At 35.6% G+C, this 17820-nt stretch overlaps 1 protein-coding gene across 5 annotated transcripts in view; it reads left to right on the top strand.

The window, feature by feature from the left end:
• Hex-A (Hexokinase A) overlaps nt 1-14986 on the top strand; it is a 142733-nt gene extending 127747 nt beyond the window's left edge. For all 5 annotated transcript variants that reach the window (XM_083143044.1, XM_083143046.1, XM_083143043.1 and 2 more), the window contains exons 7-9: nt 1603-1758; nt 4970-5246; nt 13372-14986. In XM_083143044.1, the coding sequence (XP_082999170.1) occupies nt 1603-1758; nt 4970-5246; nt 13372-13449 (511 nt within the window). In that variant the 3' untranslated portion in view covers nt 13450-14986. The remainder of the gene's footprint in view (nt 1-1602; nt 1759-4969; nt 5247-13371) is intronic.
• The last annotated feature ends 2834 nt before the right edge of the window (nt 14987-17820 follow it).

Here is a 17820-nt window from a genome sequence, read left to right as displayed (position 1 = left end):
GAGTACATGATAAAGGTTGTGCGAATTACTCACAAGTTTAATATATATATATATATATATATATATATATATATATATATATATATATATATAAACTTACATTTTGCGAGTATCATCGAACTCTCCATAGGTTCAGGATATAGGTTCTTATATCCTGAACCTATGGAGAGTTCGACGTGGTTATGATTTATACATAACCTAAACGTGAGCAGCCTGAGGAAGGGAGCAGTTGCACCCGTAATGTCGCTGGAGTTACCTCGGTACTCGCAAAATGTAAGTTAATATATATATATATTAAGTATTGATGATTTTGATACAAAATTGCTGTCTTACCTTGGCAAACAAGTTTTAGGGCAATGAACAAAATGGTGTTCACAACAGCTCTCACTGCACTGACCAGTTTTGGAACTCCACACATTGGCATGGGCCCCATCTGACAATGCTCACCGACTGATAGCACATGCACGGTGTTATCACCTCTTCCTGACTGTGTTGCCACTTTTAAATTTACAACCCACATATGTAGAAATTTCAGTGAAAAATGCAGACTTGATAGGACTCAAACTCCAGTCTCGGGCATACCGTGACATTGCTATGACATCTGAGCTACCGAGTTGGCCCTGGTTCACCTGATTTTTTGCTGTTGTTTTACCTGTGTTGAATTCTGTCAGTGCTACCACAATAGGATCTGTTGTCTTTGAAACATTGATGTTGGAGACTGCAGCATTAGAAGTAGGTGGCTGTAGGAAAGTTAAAATTGTTGTAGTACTATGTGTAAAAGATGAAGGTTAGAATGCAAACTGAAGGTAAAGAGATGGGTGTGTGTTATAAAGACCAGATTTCCTCTGGGGTGTGTGTTATAAAGACCAGAGATTTCCTCTGGGGAACTCAATTTAAATCTTTATACAGGTTTCTAGCTGAAATTCCTAGTATGATGAGCATATCAATATGGGTGTTATTATTTTTTCTTCTTACTGAATGTATTGAAAATATGCTGAAAAGCAAAGGTAATGTTCGTGGTAAATAATTATATCAAAGCCACATGTAAGAAATAATTTTATAATTCAGATTGAGGTAAATGAATTTAAATTTTAATTGATTTGTTAGTACAGTAGACTCGCGATTATCCGAGCTAATTGGGACAAAGACTACCTCGGATACGGAAAAACTCGGATAATACGGAGATAATGTGCTAATAGGTTGTAAATGACAAAACAACATTTAAAACTGTATAGTAATTATTTATTACTAGTACAACATAAATGAGAAGATTACTTTTTTGGACATACCTTTTCCGTTTGCCGCTCATACTACATTACTGGCTTAGAATAGGCCTATACACAGATTTAAACACCACCGTAACAATCGGATACACCAACAATGTAACGAACACGTGCAGCGTGGAGGATGACTTGACTCCAACTTACTAGTAAACAAATAGGGGGTGCGTTATGAAGCGCGATATTTTCCCTCGGTTAACCCGGAGCCTCGGTTAATTGGGACTCTGTTAATCACGAGTCTACTGTAGATATAAAAATGCCTCTCTAATGATCAGATATTTGCATATGAACTTCCATTGAACATTTGCATATTTTGTTCCAGGTACGAAAAGATGATTTCTGGCATGTACATGGGTGAAATTGCAAGGCAGGCTCTGGTAAAACTTACGAAAGAGGGACTTTTGTTTGGAGGCAAAGGATCTGATGTTCTGTTCGAACCAGGATCATTTTATACAAAATATGTCTCTGAAATCGAAAGGTAGGTTCTGGAAGATGATTCTTTTATGTCTATGAATTATATCTTCAATACTATTGTTCTTGCAAATGATACTAATGAGATTATATTACAATTAGTGGTGGCAATAAGATTTTTGAATTAATGTGCTTTGCAAGTCTGATGGTGGGATGAGTGTTCTTATGCATCCATGAAACTGTTGAAAATAACTAGGCAAGAGTGATAGCAAAGCACATGACGATTGATGTGAATGCTCAAGAAGAATTTGTAAGTGCATGTAATTTTTCAGATATCGGTTCTTTGAAAGGAGAGGAAAATTCTAAAACAGCTGCCTGGTGTTGGCCAAAGGTCCAGCTGAGTCTTAACACTATGTACGAGGGGCATCCAAGACTAATTTAGAAACTCTCAAAAAGCGACCATGCAGACAGATCATATTGTGCTAAAGTAATGGTAACGCCTTGATGCATTTACTCAATTATTAAATGCTGCTATCTCTTTCCAGGTAATTGCTGGGACCATTGAAAGTTATTCTTGTGACTAAATTATGGCTGAACAGCAATTGAAGTATTGAGCGGTGATAGAGTTTTTGATGCTGGAAGGGCTCCACCTATGACCATCCACGCACATTCGGTCAAGGTATACAAAGACACTTCCCCTTCCCTTGCCACAGTTTACAACTAGGTTAAAGAGTTCAAGAGAGGAAGAAAAATCCATTCAAGATGAACCAGCTCCATCTTCAATTGCTGTTCAGCCATAATTTAGTCGCAAGGGTAACTTTCAACGGTCACAGTAGTTACCTGGAAAGAGATAGCAGCATTTAGAAAATTGAGTAAATGTGTAAAAGTGTTAACATTACTTTAGCACAATCTGATCTGTCTGCATGGTCGCTTTGTGAGAGTTTCTAAATTCGTCTTGGATGCCCCTTGTATGTGATTATGTCAATTTCGCTGGCAAATAATTCTTGCACTATTTACAACCAGGTGAGTTGTGGAGCTTTCGAGAGCTAACGTCACTCCTCAGGATAGAAGTTCAGACGAGCCTCTCTACCAAATAATTTAATATTTGAATTTGTATTTTTATATGTATCTTGTTTTTAAATTGAAAGACTGTTGTAACCAGAAACACAATTATGGGCTGAAACATCCAATTGAGCAGTATGTACATTTTTCTTTTTCTTTTATTCCTTTATAATTGTTGATTTAACAAATGAAGTTCTATATGTGAATTAATGTGTGACCATGAAGCTAAAAAAGTGTTTTACAGTTTCTAAAAGAATTATTTTATTAAACTAGAAGATTATAATACTGAGCTGTGTGTTGGTTATAGGCTAAATCTTCTGATCAGTTGGATATTTGAATATTAATCCTACTATTCTGCATTAGGAGAGGAAAAGTGTTGAACGTTGTACAAAAAACACACTTTCCCAACATGGTCAAATTAACTTATCAATTTGTATTTGCTCTGTAGTGAGTAGTCTCTCCAAGAAGGTTGTCGTGTAGCACTGTACATTGTGTCGCAGTTGGTCACGTTGAACAATAATACAGTGTTCATTAACTGTTAGCACGTGTTGTTATTCTTTGTAGAATCAACTACGGAAATATCTGCGCTTAACAAAGAGAAAACTAAATATATGCTTACAGGCCGAAACCAAGTGTTAGGTAATAATCAAAATCTAATTATTGATAACAACTCCTTTGAACCAGTTTCCAAATTCAAATACTTAGGAGTAATATTAACAAATGAAAATTATATTAAAGAGGAAATAAAAAGTAGGCTTAATTCAGGAAATGCATGTTACTTCTCTCTTCATAAACTTTTAATATGATAAAAATATGCACCAGTGAAACAGAAAGTAAAATTCGTGTGGGTAATAATATGTCTGACAAATTTATAATTCATGATGGGTTAAAACAAGGAGATGCATTATCTCCATTGCTCTTTAATTTTGCCTTAGAATATGCTGTAAGGAAGGTAAAAGAAACTAAAGAAGGACTAAAATTAAATGGTGTGACTCAGTTGTTAGCATATGCAGATGATGTAGACTTACTGGGGGATGATGTGAATACGATTAAGAATAATGCTAAAATATTTTTCAAAACTGCTAAAGAGATAGGTTTGGAAGTTAACAAAGAGAAAACTAAATATATGCTTACCCGAAACAAAGTGTTAGGTAATAATCAAAATCTAATTATTGATAACAACTCGTTTGAACCAATTTCCAAATTCAAATACTTAGGAGTAATATTAAATGAAAATGATATTAAAGAGGAAATAAAAAGTAAGCTTAATTCAGGAAATGCATGTTACTTCTCTCTTCATAAACTTTTGTCTTCTCGTTTAATATCTAAGAAACTAAAAGTTAAAATATACAAAACAGTAATTTTGCCTGTAGTATTATATGGGTGTGAAACTTGGTCCCTTACATTGAAAGAGGAACATAAATTGAGAGTATTTGAAAATAAGATCCTTAGGAAAATATTTGGACCTAAAAGGGATGAGGAGACAGGTGAGTGGAGAAGGTTACATAATTCAGAACTACATAATTTGTATTCATGTCCAGATATTATTAGAATAATTAAATCAAGAAGACTTAGGTGGGCAGGCCATGTGGCACGAATGGGAGAGGAAAGAGGAGTTTACAGGATTCTTGTTGGGAAACCAGATGAAGATGGAGGGACAACGTTGAGATGGACCTAAAGGAAATCGGTAGGGATGGAAGAGAGTATATAGATCTTGCTCAAGATAGGGACAGATGGAAGGCCTGTGTTGCTGCAGCCATGAACCTTCGGGTTTAAGAAGGCTAGAGAGTTAGTTAGTTAGTTGAGGTTCAACAAAAGTTTGTGTTACTGGGGTAGACATTGCTACCATATTTTGTTCATTTCTATATTGCTTAGTTCAGTGACCTTAGAAATCTTAAATATAAATCAATGGATGAGATTTTAATATTAATTATGTCTCGGTGACTTCTCTCCAAAAATTTTAAATCCTTTCCACAACTCACCTGGTCAAAAGAGAGAGTATGTTTTCAACAGAATTGTTATTTTATGCAAAAAGAAATTAATTCTATTCACACTTTTTTGCATAGAAATGCACACTGTGGTGCACTGCTCAGTCAGCATTCAAAGTAAAAATGGGATAGTATTAAAGTGTTTGACCTTATGATTAATAGAAAACTACTTGTGTCTTTCACTACCATATTGAAACATATTGCAAAATTTTGTCTTTCTTGTTTCAGTGACCCAAGGGGAGAATACAACTACTGCAGGCAGGTCCTGGAGGAATTGGGTTTGAATCATGCCACGGATGTTGACTGCGAGAATGTGAGATTTGTGTGTGAATGTGTGTCCAGGAGAGCTGCCCATCTGGCTTCCGCTGGCGTGGCGACCCTCCTCAACAAGATGGGAGAGAAGAGCGTGACTGTGGCTGTCGATGGGTCTGTGTATCGGTTCCATCCACATTTTCACGATCTCATGATGGAGAAGATTTCCCAGTTCGCTAATCCTGCAATTAAGGTAATATTGCCTGTAACTTATTTTATGTCAAAAGTTCTTCATTATGCGTGCATATTAACAGTTGGGCTGAAAAGTTCGTAGGCTGACTCATAGATGGCGTAACTAGAATTAAATCCATGTGATTTTTACTTAGTACTAACCTTCAAAAGATACGTGTATAAATTTCACAGCTGCCGGATAATTAGTTCGTGAGATATAGCATTGTGAGTGAAGCAGCTTTTGTTATTGTGAAAAAATGGATAAAAAAAGAATTTCGTGTGTTAATAAAGCATTGCTTTTTGGCGAAAAAAAATACTGTTGAAGCCAAGGCTTCGCTTGATAAACATTATTCGGACTCTGCACCAGGAAAATCAACCGTTGAGAAGTGGTTTGCTAAATTTAAACGAGGCGAAATGAGCATCGAAGACGATGGACGCAGTGGACGCCCCAAAGAGGCTGTTACCGACGAAAACATCAAAAAAGTCCACAAAATAATTTTAAATGATCGCAAAGTGAAGTTGATCGAGATAGCTGAGACTTTAAAAATATCAAAGGAACGTGTTGGACATATTGTGCATGAATATTTGAACATGCGAAAGCTGTGTGCAAAATGGGTGCCGCGCGTGCTCACAATCGATCAAAAGCAACAACGTTTTGATGATTCGGAGCAATGTTTAGCGATATTCAACCGTAATAAAATTGCTTCCCCATCCAGCATATTCTCCAGATCTGGCCCCCAGTGACTTTTTCCTGTTTGCAGACCTTAAAAGAATGCTCGCTGGAAAGAAATTTAGCACTGATGAAGAGGTAATCGCCGAAACTGAGGCCTATTTTGAGGCTAAAGAGAAATCGTACTATAAAAATGGCATCGAAAAATTGTATGACCGCTATAATCGTTGTATCGCCCTCGAAGGCAATTATATTGAATAATAAAATCGAATTTTGTCAAAAAAATATTTTTTACTATGTTAGCCTATGAACTTTTCAGCCCAACTGTTATATGTAATAACATTATCCAAGACAGTATAGTGGAACAGACCCTTTATATTGTTAATATATTTGCCTTTGTATGTGTGAGGGTGGTGAGAGGCAATATTATGTAAGGTTCAAATACAGAAAACATCTGCTTGTAGCCTTGAATTTTTGGAAAGTTCACCTTGAAAACCGAGAATTAAACTTGAATTTTTTCATAGTCCTAGAGTGGCCACCTTGATTACAGATATAACTGATGTAATGAATTAAGAATAATGTCAACTCGCAACATTGTGTGGATTGTTAGCAAAATATATTACTGGTATTGTCATACAAAACAATAAACACAATCTTAACACCAAACTCAAATATTGCATTGTTGCATCATTAGAATGTTGCCAGTTTTGTTTACAGATGCTAGCTGTATTGTTGCATTATTTAAAAATGAGAAATAAACACCATTTTTATCAGCATAAAATATGATGAAACCTTGTAAAAGCAAAGTTCGCAAATCTAAACTGCACTTTATTTGATTTCACTGCTGAAAAACAGTATACATGCCTAATACAGCAGTTTGTGATGACATATCACATATACACAATATTACAATTAAGAAAAAAATTGAAATGTGTACTACATGAAAAAATATAGTGAGAAGACCAATTTCGTTAAAATAAAGAAAAATACAAATTTAAAGAGTACAATGTAGTAATCACATATGTTAAAAAACATGTTAAAAGTAAAATTACGCACTGTATTATCATAATAAAAGGTTACTAGGCTGCAGTGGATTTTGACCGAATTGGGATAAAAGAAAATTAAAATACCTATTATGTCTAAAATAAGAAGGGACAGAAATTGCAGAGTAGTTGTTTCAGAATACATAATGATGTGTCTTTAATGTAATTTTAGATAATAAATATGGTACCGCAAGTTTTCCATTAATTAATTTGGAAATGTAATTGTAATCGTTAATATTTCTTCTTTCAAAGAGACACGAAATATTAAGTTTGTCTAACAAATTATAATATTCATAATAAAATCTAAAAAGTCTGAATTTAAAATATAAGAAATGAGACAAATCTTTTCTGTACATTTTCAAGTATGTCTTTCATATTATTGGTACATGCAAAATTCCATGTTGTTCTACGAGGCGTATTCGTAAAGTAAGTACCGTTTGCAAATATTGCCGCTGTAGCGATGCAGTTGCAACCATGTTGAGTTCTCGCTGACATCCTTCATCCGTTAGTTAGCCACAGGCATGCGTGGGAGCAGGTTATGCTTTTTCTTCGTAATTTTCTGAAGGTTTGAAATGTTCAAGAAAATCAATCTGCCTGCCGACTGTGATGTCCGGTCTGTGATTTGTTTTCTCAATGCAAGAATGGTTGAATTCTTGCCTAGAGGACAGACCACCAACAAAGATGCCTGCTGGGACACATTAATCCGGCTGCGTCGTGTAATTCAAAACAAAAGACGCGGAATGCTTAGCGAAGGCAGGCATTGTGTTGCTTCACGATAATGCTTGTCCGCATACGGCCCAACAAACTCCAAATTTCATCACGTCATTCGGCTGGGAACCATTTGTTCATCCACCAACAGCTCTGCCTTTGTACCAAGTGACTACCATCTCTTTCTTCATCTGAAGAAGTAGTTTCTTGCTGGTCAGCATTTTGACGAGGATGACTACGTCGAAGCAGCAGTGCATGGATGGCTTTCGTCACAGGTGGGAACATTCTATGATGATGGGATACAAAAACTAGTGCTACGCTACGACAAATGCTTGAACAATGGTCGAAACTACATAGAAAAGTAGTTTAAGGTCTGTAAAATGCAATTCAAATAAAAAAGGTACAAAACTATTTTACTTTATTTTTTACACCCTTTCGGTATTTACTTTCCGAATACGCCTCGTATATTCCAAATTTTCTTGTAATTTTATACATGATCTTTAAAATGAAGCCTCATGTCTAAAACGACACCAAACTTCAACTCTCTTAACTACACAAGAGTCAAATTTTTAATTATAACTACACCACTGAATTTTCCTTGTAAAAGTGATGATAAAGTATTTCTCTGTATTCATTACCAGTTGATTATTAGCCACCCAGTTATTGACTGCATTATGATCAGATTACAACTGAACATGTCTACCATCAGTGTCTATTTCAGTGTATATCTTGATATCATCAGTATAAAATATATATTTAGCATCCTTGATTACTTTAGAAATATCATTCAAATATAGGGTTACCACATCGCTATGAGGGAAATGTAGGACATGTTGTCCCAAAATGTAGGACTTCGTCAAAATGCAGGACACAAAACATTCCCAATAAATAATACATATTTCTACAGACCACTTTAAAAATGTAATTTAAAAATGACACTTTTTCATTTAAAAAAAATGAATTCTTAAATGTACTGTAATATATTAAACAATGCACTTCTACATGTTTCAACTGGTACTTATCAGAAGAGAAAATTTTCTCGAAATTGCAGGTTTAGTCAAAATATATTGATGAGAGACTGAACATTCAATCTTCGAAATTATAGGGACCAGCACCAAACCTTTTTACAGACTTTATGAGAAAGAATCTCTCGTGAGTCCATTGTGCTGATGGTAGTGAAAGTAGTCTCTCAACATTTGCATTATGACCTGTAATGGCTAACAAATATTCAGCAATTACCGTGGTTTGAAATGGTATTTTTAGTATAATTACAGGATTTCTACCAAAATATCAAATCCAAAATTTTTGTCTTTATCAGGACTTTTCTTGACCTTTTTTTTTCGTTTTTGTTAACCTTTATTTATTCGATCCATACTTAGGTAAAGTTGGAAATTAGCAAATAAGAAAATACATATCTATGATATTTAATGAAAAACCCTTACCAAATGGGCAGTTAAGATGAAAACTGAAGCTGTATTTTACAAGAGAATTAGACTTGCTTCATCTATTAATGCATCCTGGACTGCATTTGGCAGACTAGCGACATTCTGGTGTCGGGATTCACAGCCAGAATAATCTTATGTGGGGCTTGTGTTGTCGTCCCTATGTGTGTGTGATTGTTTCTTCATCCATCTTATCTCACCACCATTCATTCGCATCTTCGCGATTAGCCAAAGGGGCAGAAAAATGAAATAAAATGAACTAAATCAACCAGTCAGTAATTGTAATAGCAAAAATTCTTGACCACAAGTACAATTTCCTGAATTTTATTGGCTTCTGATTTATTTACTACTTCTTGACTTTCATGACAGGTAGGCACCCTGAAGAACTCTGTTCTCTATATTCCCTGCTTTACAATAAAAAAATATTGAATAAGAATGGGAAACACCTTGTTCCATCAGTATAAACCCCAAGACAAGAAATTTCGTTCAGGCACTGAACAGTAACATCAGAATGTAGACCCAAAACTTTGTTCATTAGTTGCTTCAGTTTTCTTGTTTGTTCTCTACAAACTTTTACTTTCATTTTGGGCAATGGACTTGTAACTTGCATGATTTCCCTTTATTCAACGAAACACGTACGTATTTTCCTAATTAATATTATGTAACTCCCAAAATATAGGACATTTGTGATATTTTTCAAATTCCTCCCGGACACCGGACATGTAGGACATGTAACCCTATTCAAATAGATAGCATAGCAAAGAGAAGAGCTCTCGATGGAGATCCCGGGGGCACTCCTTTGTGTATTTTACCTGGAGTTGAAAATGTTGATTTAATCCTTACACAGAAAGTTCTATTACAAAGATAACTCGTGAACCAAGCACAATATCTAGGAACACATCCATAATTGTTGAGTTTCTGCACTAACAAATTATGATTGAGACTATCAAAAGCTTTGGAAAAATTAAGGTATATAACATCTAGTTGACTTTTGTTACAGAACGATTGAAAAGCGTCAGTTATCAGAACTGATAGATTTGTGCTTGTAGATCTTCCTGGTATAAACCCATGTTGACATTCATTAATTATACTCTTAGTATTAAAATATAAAGATTTGTGTATAAGAGATTCGAAGATCTTACTAAAAATATTAACAATAGTAATCGGTCTGTAATTAGAAATGTTGCGGTTTCCAGTTATCTTTTGAATTGGTACCACAGTTACTTCCTTCCATAATTTGGGGAAGATGCCAGTTTTTAATGATTTGTTGAAAATTAAACACAAGACAGGTGCAAGTATATTGTAGAGACCAGAGTTACTTCTAGCCTTAATTTTCTTGAAGACATCAATTATATCTTTCTCACAGATTACAGGAGGGAATATAGGATTAAAATACCAATCAGATTCCTGAAGATCAGTGTCTTGCAGTTTAGAAAAATTACCCTCGAAATGACCCATAAATGCATCAGCAATTTCCTTCTCATCATGCAATATTTTATCATCAGATGTGACAAGAGTAGACAGCTTAGGAGGTAACCCATTAATTAATCTCCAAAAACGAGTTTTGTCACTAGCGAAACAGGAATTTAAATAATTATAATATCTACACTTAGCATATTTGATCTTTCTCTTAATTTCTTTCCTTAATAAACAAGATTTGGCATACCAAGTAAGTTTATTGGTTTTACTGTTCTTATAATAAAGCCTTTTCTTCTTGTTAAGCATACGTTTTGTATTAGGTGTTATCCAAGGAGAACAACTTTCTTATGATACAACATCTTAGGAACATTTCTGTTTACAGCTATTAGTACAGAAGAGTGTAAGGACTCGATTATAGTATCCAGATCATTAGAAAAATCAGTAGTTTCAAGATTACTCTTTAATTCATAGTAAACGTTTAAAAAGTCTCCCTTGCTAAAATTACATCTGAAAGAGGACTGATCAAATGATAAATTTTCAGTTTTATGATAATTACTATCAGTAAAACTTAGTACAAGTAAAAGAGGTGGGTGGTAAACGTTAACTTTGGATATAGCATAATATCCGCAGTTTACACTTACATTGAAATAACCTAAAATTATTAATTTGTCCCTACAACACAAGAAATTATTAATGACTAGATCAATGTAACCAGGACGAGAAACTTTGCGCACAACTTTCAAGGAGGTGGAAGAACTGTGACCTATCGTGATGTTCCTCTTACCCACGGATGACTTATCAGATGTATTAGAAATTACTTCGTTGTTAGTACTTGCTTCCTGCAATCATTTACTTTTACTTTTCTTTTCAACCACAAACCAATTCTCGCTGTTTACATTTACCTGATTACAATTCTTTGAATTAACACTACCAGGAGTCTGTCCGTCAATGGGGTACTGAGTGGCAGACAAAACAGTTGGGTTTGATGTTACACGAAAATAATTTGTTTTCTCAACCAAGTCAGTAGGCGAGACTTGAGCTTGATTATTTTTCACTAAAGCAGCTTCTACGTAGGAAGTTTGGCCGCGGTAGCTCAGTCGGTAACGCGTCTGACTACCATGCTAAAGGTCCCGGGTTCGATCCCCGGCCGGTTCAAATCCGGGAACTTTTCTAACGATGGAAGCGGCCCTGGCGCCCACCCAGCGTCGAATAACATGGGTACCTGGGGGAAACCCTGGGGGGTAAAGGCGGTCAGGGGCGTGATGCTGATCACATCACCCCCACTCACGACCGGATCAAGAAAGTGTGGGGCGTTACCCCCACACCCCCTATACGCCTTCATGGCGTGGTGCTAAACACAGGGGAGCACTTTACCTTTTTTTTTTTTACGTAGGAAGTTGGTCTGCTGCCAGTCAGAAGCTTAGAATAAAGAGACATATTGTCATCTCTAAGGTTTGTTACTTGCGATGTAAGGGACTTCACTTCATCGCATAGCTTAACCCGAGCATTGACCTATTTAAATGTAATTGTTACATTAGATCTATTTGCTAAATTTCTGTATGTTTTGTTCTGTTAATTGAATTTTGGTTTTCATTCAGCTTGTAAGGTTATATCCAACAGTTTAGCATCATTTATTATTGTATTATCTCTGTGTTTCCTTTGTCTCTATAATCTAATAATTGTTCTTAAATGTAAAATGTATATTGCGTCATTCATATTTCTTGTTAAATTTCTTAGTTATGTTCTGCCAGACCCTGTGGCAGAGTGGTTAGCACATCGCGCTGCGACGTCAAGGCTCCCGGGTTCGAACCCCACTCGGGCTTGGTTGTTTGTGAATGTCCATTCATCAATTTCTTCACTCATCCTCATCTTCGCAAATTAGCCAAGAGGCACAAAACGTGAAGTAAAATCAATCAATCAATCTTAGTTATGATCTTGTTTATGTAATGATGTCATCCCATATTGAACACTGTAATTGGGCATGCGCCTGTTGTGTTTCAATTAAATAAATATACAGATTCAAGTACCTTAAACAAAATGTTTTTATAACCAGAGCAACTGTTGCAGGAAAATGGAGAATCATTCAAGAAATTATCTGCAATATAAGAGTCTTCACAACGTATTCCAACTCTTCTTTCTTCTTGTTCTTTTTTCCTAAAGGCACTGCTACTCGCAACAGGGGTCGATTCATTTCTTTCTTTTAAACATTTCACACACTTGTAGCTACTTGAACCAGAACTCATATACACTTCATATTCAGATTTGCCAATTTTCAGACACTTCAGATGATATTTTGTAAAGCATAGAGCACAGTTCAAGTACTGTTGCTTCGGGAAAAACTTCTCATTGCAGGATTCACAGACGTGGCCAGCGGCTCCCATCGCCATCAATCTTAGTTCGGATTTACTCCTCCAGTTCCTGATCAAAGTCAACTTCCGGTTCACTGACGATCGACGTAACGCTTGGAACGTAAACCGTTCCAAGTCCAGTTCAGAATCACTGTCAATCACCATCACTATTCAGAATGTAAACAAATCACCATTACAAAACTATGTTCATGGATAACGTTTTAGCGGTTCATGGACATATTACTTAATATTTATGCACTCTGAAATTATATATTGTATCTAGATATATTCAAAATTAAGCGCAAACACTTATCAACATTTCAAAAGCATAACAACAACACATTAAAAATGCAATTTTCAGAGCATCATACAGTACAGCAACTCGGCACCAGGAAAACATTTTACATTTGAAATCTGGATAAATATTGCACCTTATTTTTGGGTCAATACAGTATAATTAGTTCAAATAACCTTTGAGAAGGTGCAACATGGAATTTATATAATTTTTCTTTTCCAGTTTGATCTCATGCTCTCGGAAGATGGTAGTGGCAGAGGTGCTGCCCTCGTAGCTGCCGTAGCATGCCGGGATCGGTGAAGCTGTTACTTTCTGCTAGTAGAATAGTAATTGTACAGCAGCAGAATTAGCATTTGACATGAGCAGATTGTTGAACTTGTACAGTTGACTTTTTTATAATAGGCTAGTGCAAACTGTGCAAGAGAGAAATATTGTGTGGATTTGGATCCTGTGAAAATGTGATAAAAAAAAAGTGTGCCAGAAAGTTAACACAATAGAAAAATGCCAATGTTAGGATTTTTTTTATGTACATGATTAATAATGGCCATGCTAAATCAGAGTACTTAATACTACTACAGTATTGAGCCCAGTACTAAAGTCACTTTGTGCTTTTGTTATTTTTTTTAAAAATGAAGCACGGAGAATAAATTGAAAAAATTGTTATTGTATAGTTGTCCTGAAATGATGCTTGTTCCTGTTATATACTGTATGTATGGTCTCTGGCGAATTGTCACTGAAGAAAATATAAATTTTATTTATGTAGTTAAATTTTGCACAATGTTTTTTGTCAGCATATTTCATATTTTATAATTATTTTATCCATATGTATTAAGCAATAATTTACTGTTATAATTTCTGCAATGATAGTGTAGTTAGTGCACAGATTTTATCTGGAGCTTTACAAATGTTTTCATTGGCACATATTAACATTTTTATTGGCAATATCTTTCTAAATTTCAGAATTCAATTGCAGTTGTCTACAGCCGTATGTTTGCGTAATTGAGAGATAGTCGAGACTGGTATCAAAGTATATTTTGTCACCACATATATTCAGTAAATTAATATTTTGTTTGATCAAAATTTGCATAATTAAACAATCCAGGAATATTTGCTATGTGCATTACAGTAAATGCTATTTTTTTTATTTGTTTCGGTCCATAAATTTGCATAGTTGTAAATATATTTTATTCTGTCAGCATATTTACTTAAGTAACTTGCCTCAGTCTTTGGGTAGAGTAGATGCGATTTGAAGCAGGAGTAAATTTTGTTTATAAAATTTGTTATACAAGACAACATAATCTGAAAGCAGTTCTTGTGGCACAGGAGACTTAATGTAATGTCCAGAATTGGTCCAATTAATGCAAGCACATTAAAATACTGGCACTATTTAACTGAAGCTCCATTTAAGGAATGCAAACTATTCGAACACATTACGGTTTCGTTGTTTTAGGAGCCTGTGCTGAACATAATCAAACAACTGCGATATTCAATAAATGTTGATTCTTTTTACCTCAGTGGTGACAATATTTGATGTTTTAGATTAACATATTCATTATACATCAGAACTTGAAACTTCCAAAAAAATAATAATAATAAGCAAGGAAATCGGCATATGGTATAAGATCACAAGTAAGTTGTAATCTTACATGAAAATAGTTCACCAGTTAACTTCATAGTAGCATCTTTAAGTAAATATCCATTGTTTGATGTTAATCAGTAATGTAAATCATTTCTTATTGAACAATACCAGTATTAGAAATAACCCTTCGTTTGTCTGTGAATTTTGTTTTTGGTCATTAAATTTGCATGTAGAATTTTTTTCTAGGCTGAATACAGTTGATTCAAGTCAAAAGTAACATTGGTGTTGGTAGCTGCTGGAAATCACCCTACTCACGTAACTGCTCAAGTGGTGTTGGTACATAATAGCAAATTTTATTTTTTAAGTGAATTTATTTATTGGAAAGATAAGTTTTTATTCCTGTTATCAACTGAAAGTGACTTAAGTATTTGCACACGAGTTGTGTTTGTACATGTTATAAATAAGAGGCAAAATTACAGGCACAAATTTGTTTTCCAGGTTAGGAAAGTATTTAACTACCAGTGTCATCTGATCGCAGGGTAGTTAGTGTTCAAATTATCCTGTTACTACAAAGTTAGGGAAGTAACAGATTGCTATGGTCTAGAAGGGGTATCCTGATGCAGTTTCTATCGCTGAGTAGTCTGTCGTTTGCGTTGTCGCCAAATGCATTCTCATTGCAAATATGGTGGCTGAAAATTCTCGTGAAAGAATCCATTGAAAGAACAAATGGAAACAACTTTTTTCAAGGATTCAGAAGGTGCATTATTTACCACTTGTCACCTAAAGTATGTCATTGCCACGATGACTTGACTTCCCACCACATTCCCTACTCCTCTGTGAATGTTGCATTCAACTGTTTAAATTCAGTTCCCTATTAAATGAAACGGAAAGCTCTGGTAAGTAGGTGGGTTGAAGCACCCACGTGCTAATTGAGATATTTGTCGGCAGATGGAAATTTTCAGTTTTGCGGCAAATATTTCAACAGAACCGTTGCTGATAATGGTAAAAATATTGCATAGTGAGCGGACCACACTTCAAAATGCTCACAAGAGCTAAAATAAAAGGGAAATTAATTGTTCCCAGACTTACATGGATAATGCAGGGAGCACTGAATATTTTCACTAGGCTGAACTGTTTGCACACAAGGTAGCATTCACAGAGCAACAAACTTGTGTGGAACTTGCATTTAATACAAAGAATAATAATGTAATTATCTGCAAATATAAAATATCTGTTACTTCCCTAAACAATATGTACATACTTCACTTTTAGAAACGTTTAAGAAAATATATTTGTAGAAGATATTCTTTTTTTGTAAATATGAAACACTGAATTAAATGTTTTGTTATAATTATTTTTTGTTTCATTTTTGTAAAGGCAAAATGTTAAGAATTCCATTGACACCTTCCAATTTGCACCAGAAGTGCAGAAAATAGTTATGGCCATGGGCGTATTTAAGGAGGGGCTCAATGGGTCCAACCCCCCCCCCCCCTTTTTGGTTCAGTAAAATTACCAGATTACCTGTTCTATCCACTTGTTCATAAACATTTCTTCGGACTTATTTTATTCTCCTAAATTAGAGACATAGGATGGGATGCGGATGGGAAGGAAGTCATGTAATTCCACACCCCAGATGGGACTACAGACCAAATGTCTGCAATTTTCTGAATGTTTCTGAATTTCTGCGATAAGAAACTAGATTGGAACTGTCAAATCAGTTATTTTTTCCCTCAAGTATTCTTAAAAATGCAGTGCAAGAAAACCAGGTAAACATTCTTGTCGGACAAAAAATGAACAGAAAAGTATCAATACTAAGTAGCGTGACAGTGACTACATACACACAACTTTGTCGGGTCCAGCAAACCCCCCCTCCCCCCACTCTCCAACAAGCTTTGGGTCAGTAGTGCCCTGGATTTTCACTTATGAAATAAATCAACCCTAATCATACCAAAAGTTGACCCCCCCCCACCCTTACCATACGAGGGTCACTATTTATATTTTGAGCCTGGGCAACACTGATTGAAGTTAGGCGCGATTTGACGTTTGCACGGAATCAAAATCAGTTGTTGTTCAAGAAAACATTGATGCTGTGCAAAACCTAATACTGCAAGATCGTCATGTGACATACTGTGCGATTGAGGCAACCATAGGCATTAGTTCCACCAGCATATATAAAATATTACATGATCATTTAGCTGTGAGAAAGGTATGTTCTCGTTGGATCCCACACAATTTGACAAAAACTCAAAAAGACGCTCGCGTCAATTGGTGCAAACAAATGTTCAATAAATACAATCGTGGTGCTTCAAAAGACATATATAAGATTGTAACAGGTGACGAATCATGGATATATGCATACGAGCCGGAACGTAAACAGCAGTCGACTGTATGGATGTTTCAAGATAAACCCAATCCAACAAAAGTTGTTTGTGCTCGAAGCACGTTGAAACAAATGGTCGCCTGTTTTTTCGGGAAAACTGGTCATGTGGCAACTGTGCCTTTAGAGGAACGTAGAACGGTAAACTCTGAATGGTACACAACAATTTGTTTGCCAGAGGTCTTCGGTCAAATACGGAAAACAAACAAATGCCGTCGGATCATTCTTCATCAAGACAATGCCAGCTGTCACACATCTCGTCTAACAACCGACTTTATGAACAGTCAAAAAATCGAATTGATGGGTCATCCACCGTACAGTCCTGATTTGGCACCCAATGACTTCTTCTTGTTCCTGAATGTCAAGAATAAATTGCGTGGACAATGATTTTCATCAGCGGAAGATGCCGTTGATGCGTTCAAAAACCATATTATGGAGGTGTCTCAAGAAGATTGGAAAAACTGCTTTGACAAATGGTTCGAACGAATGCAAAAGTGTATTGACCATAAAGGAGAATACTTCGAAAAACAAAGCAGTTTTCAATGCCAAATTCCTGTTTTTCATTGTTAGGCTCAAAATATAAATAGTGACCCTCGTACATGAACTATATATACCCCCATGGTTATGGCCTAAGGTTGTTTGCCCCAGGGCAGTTCCCTGGGGACTTAAATAGGGGACATTAACCTTAGCAGTATGGGATATTATACCCTTTGTC

Source organism: Lepisma saccharinum, chromosome 21 (assembly GCF_977018435.1).
Source record: "Lepisma saccharinum chromosome 21, izLepSacc3.1, whole genome shotgun sequence".
Classification (NCBI taxonomy): domain Eukaryota; kingdom Metazoa; phylum Arthropoda; class Insecta; order Zygentoma; family Lepismatidae; genus Lepisma; species Lepisma saccharinum.
The sequence above is the reverse complement of the archived record's forward strand: the minus strand, read 5'-3'. Positions and strand labels throughout refer to the sequence as shown.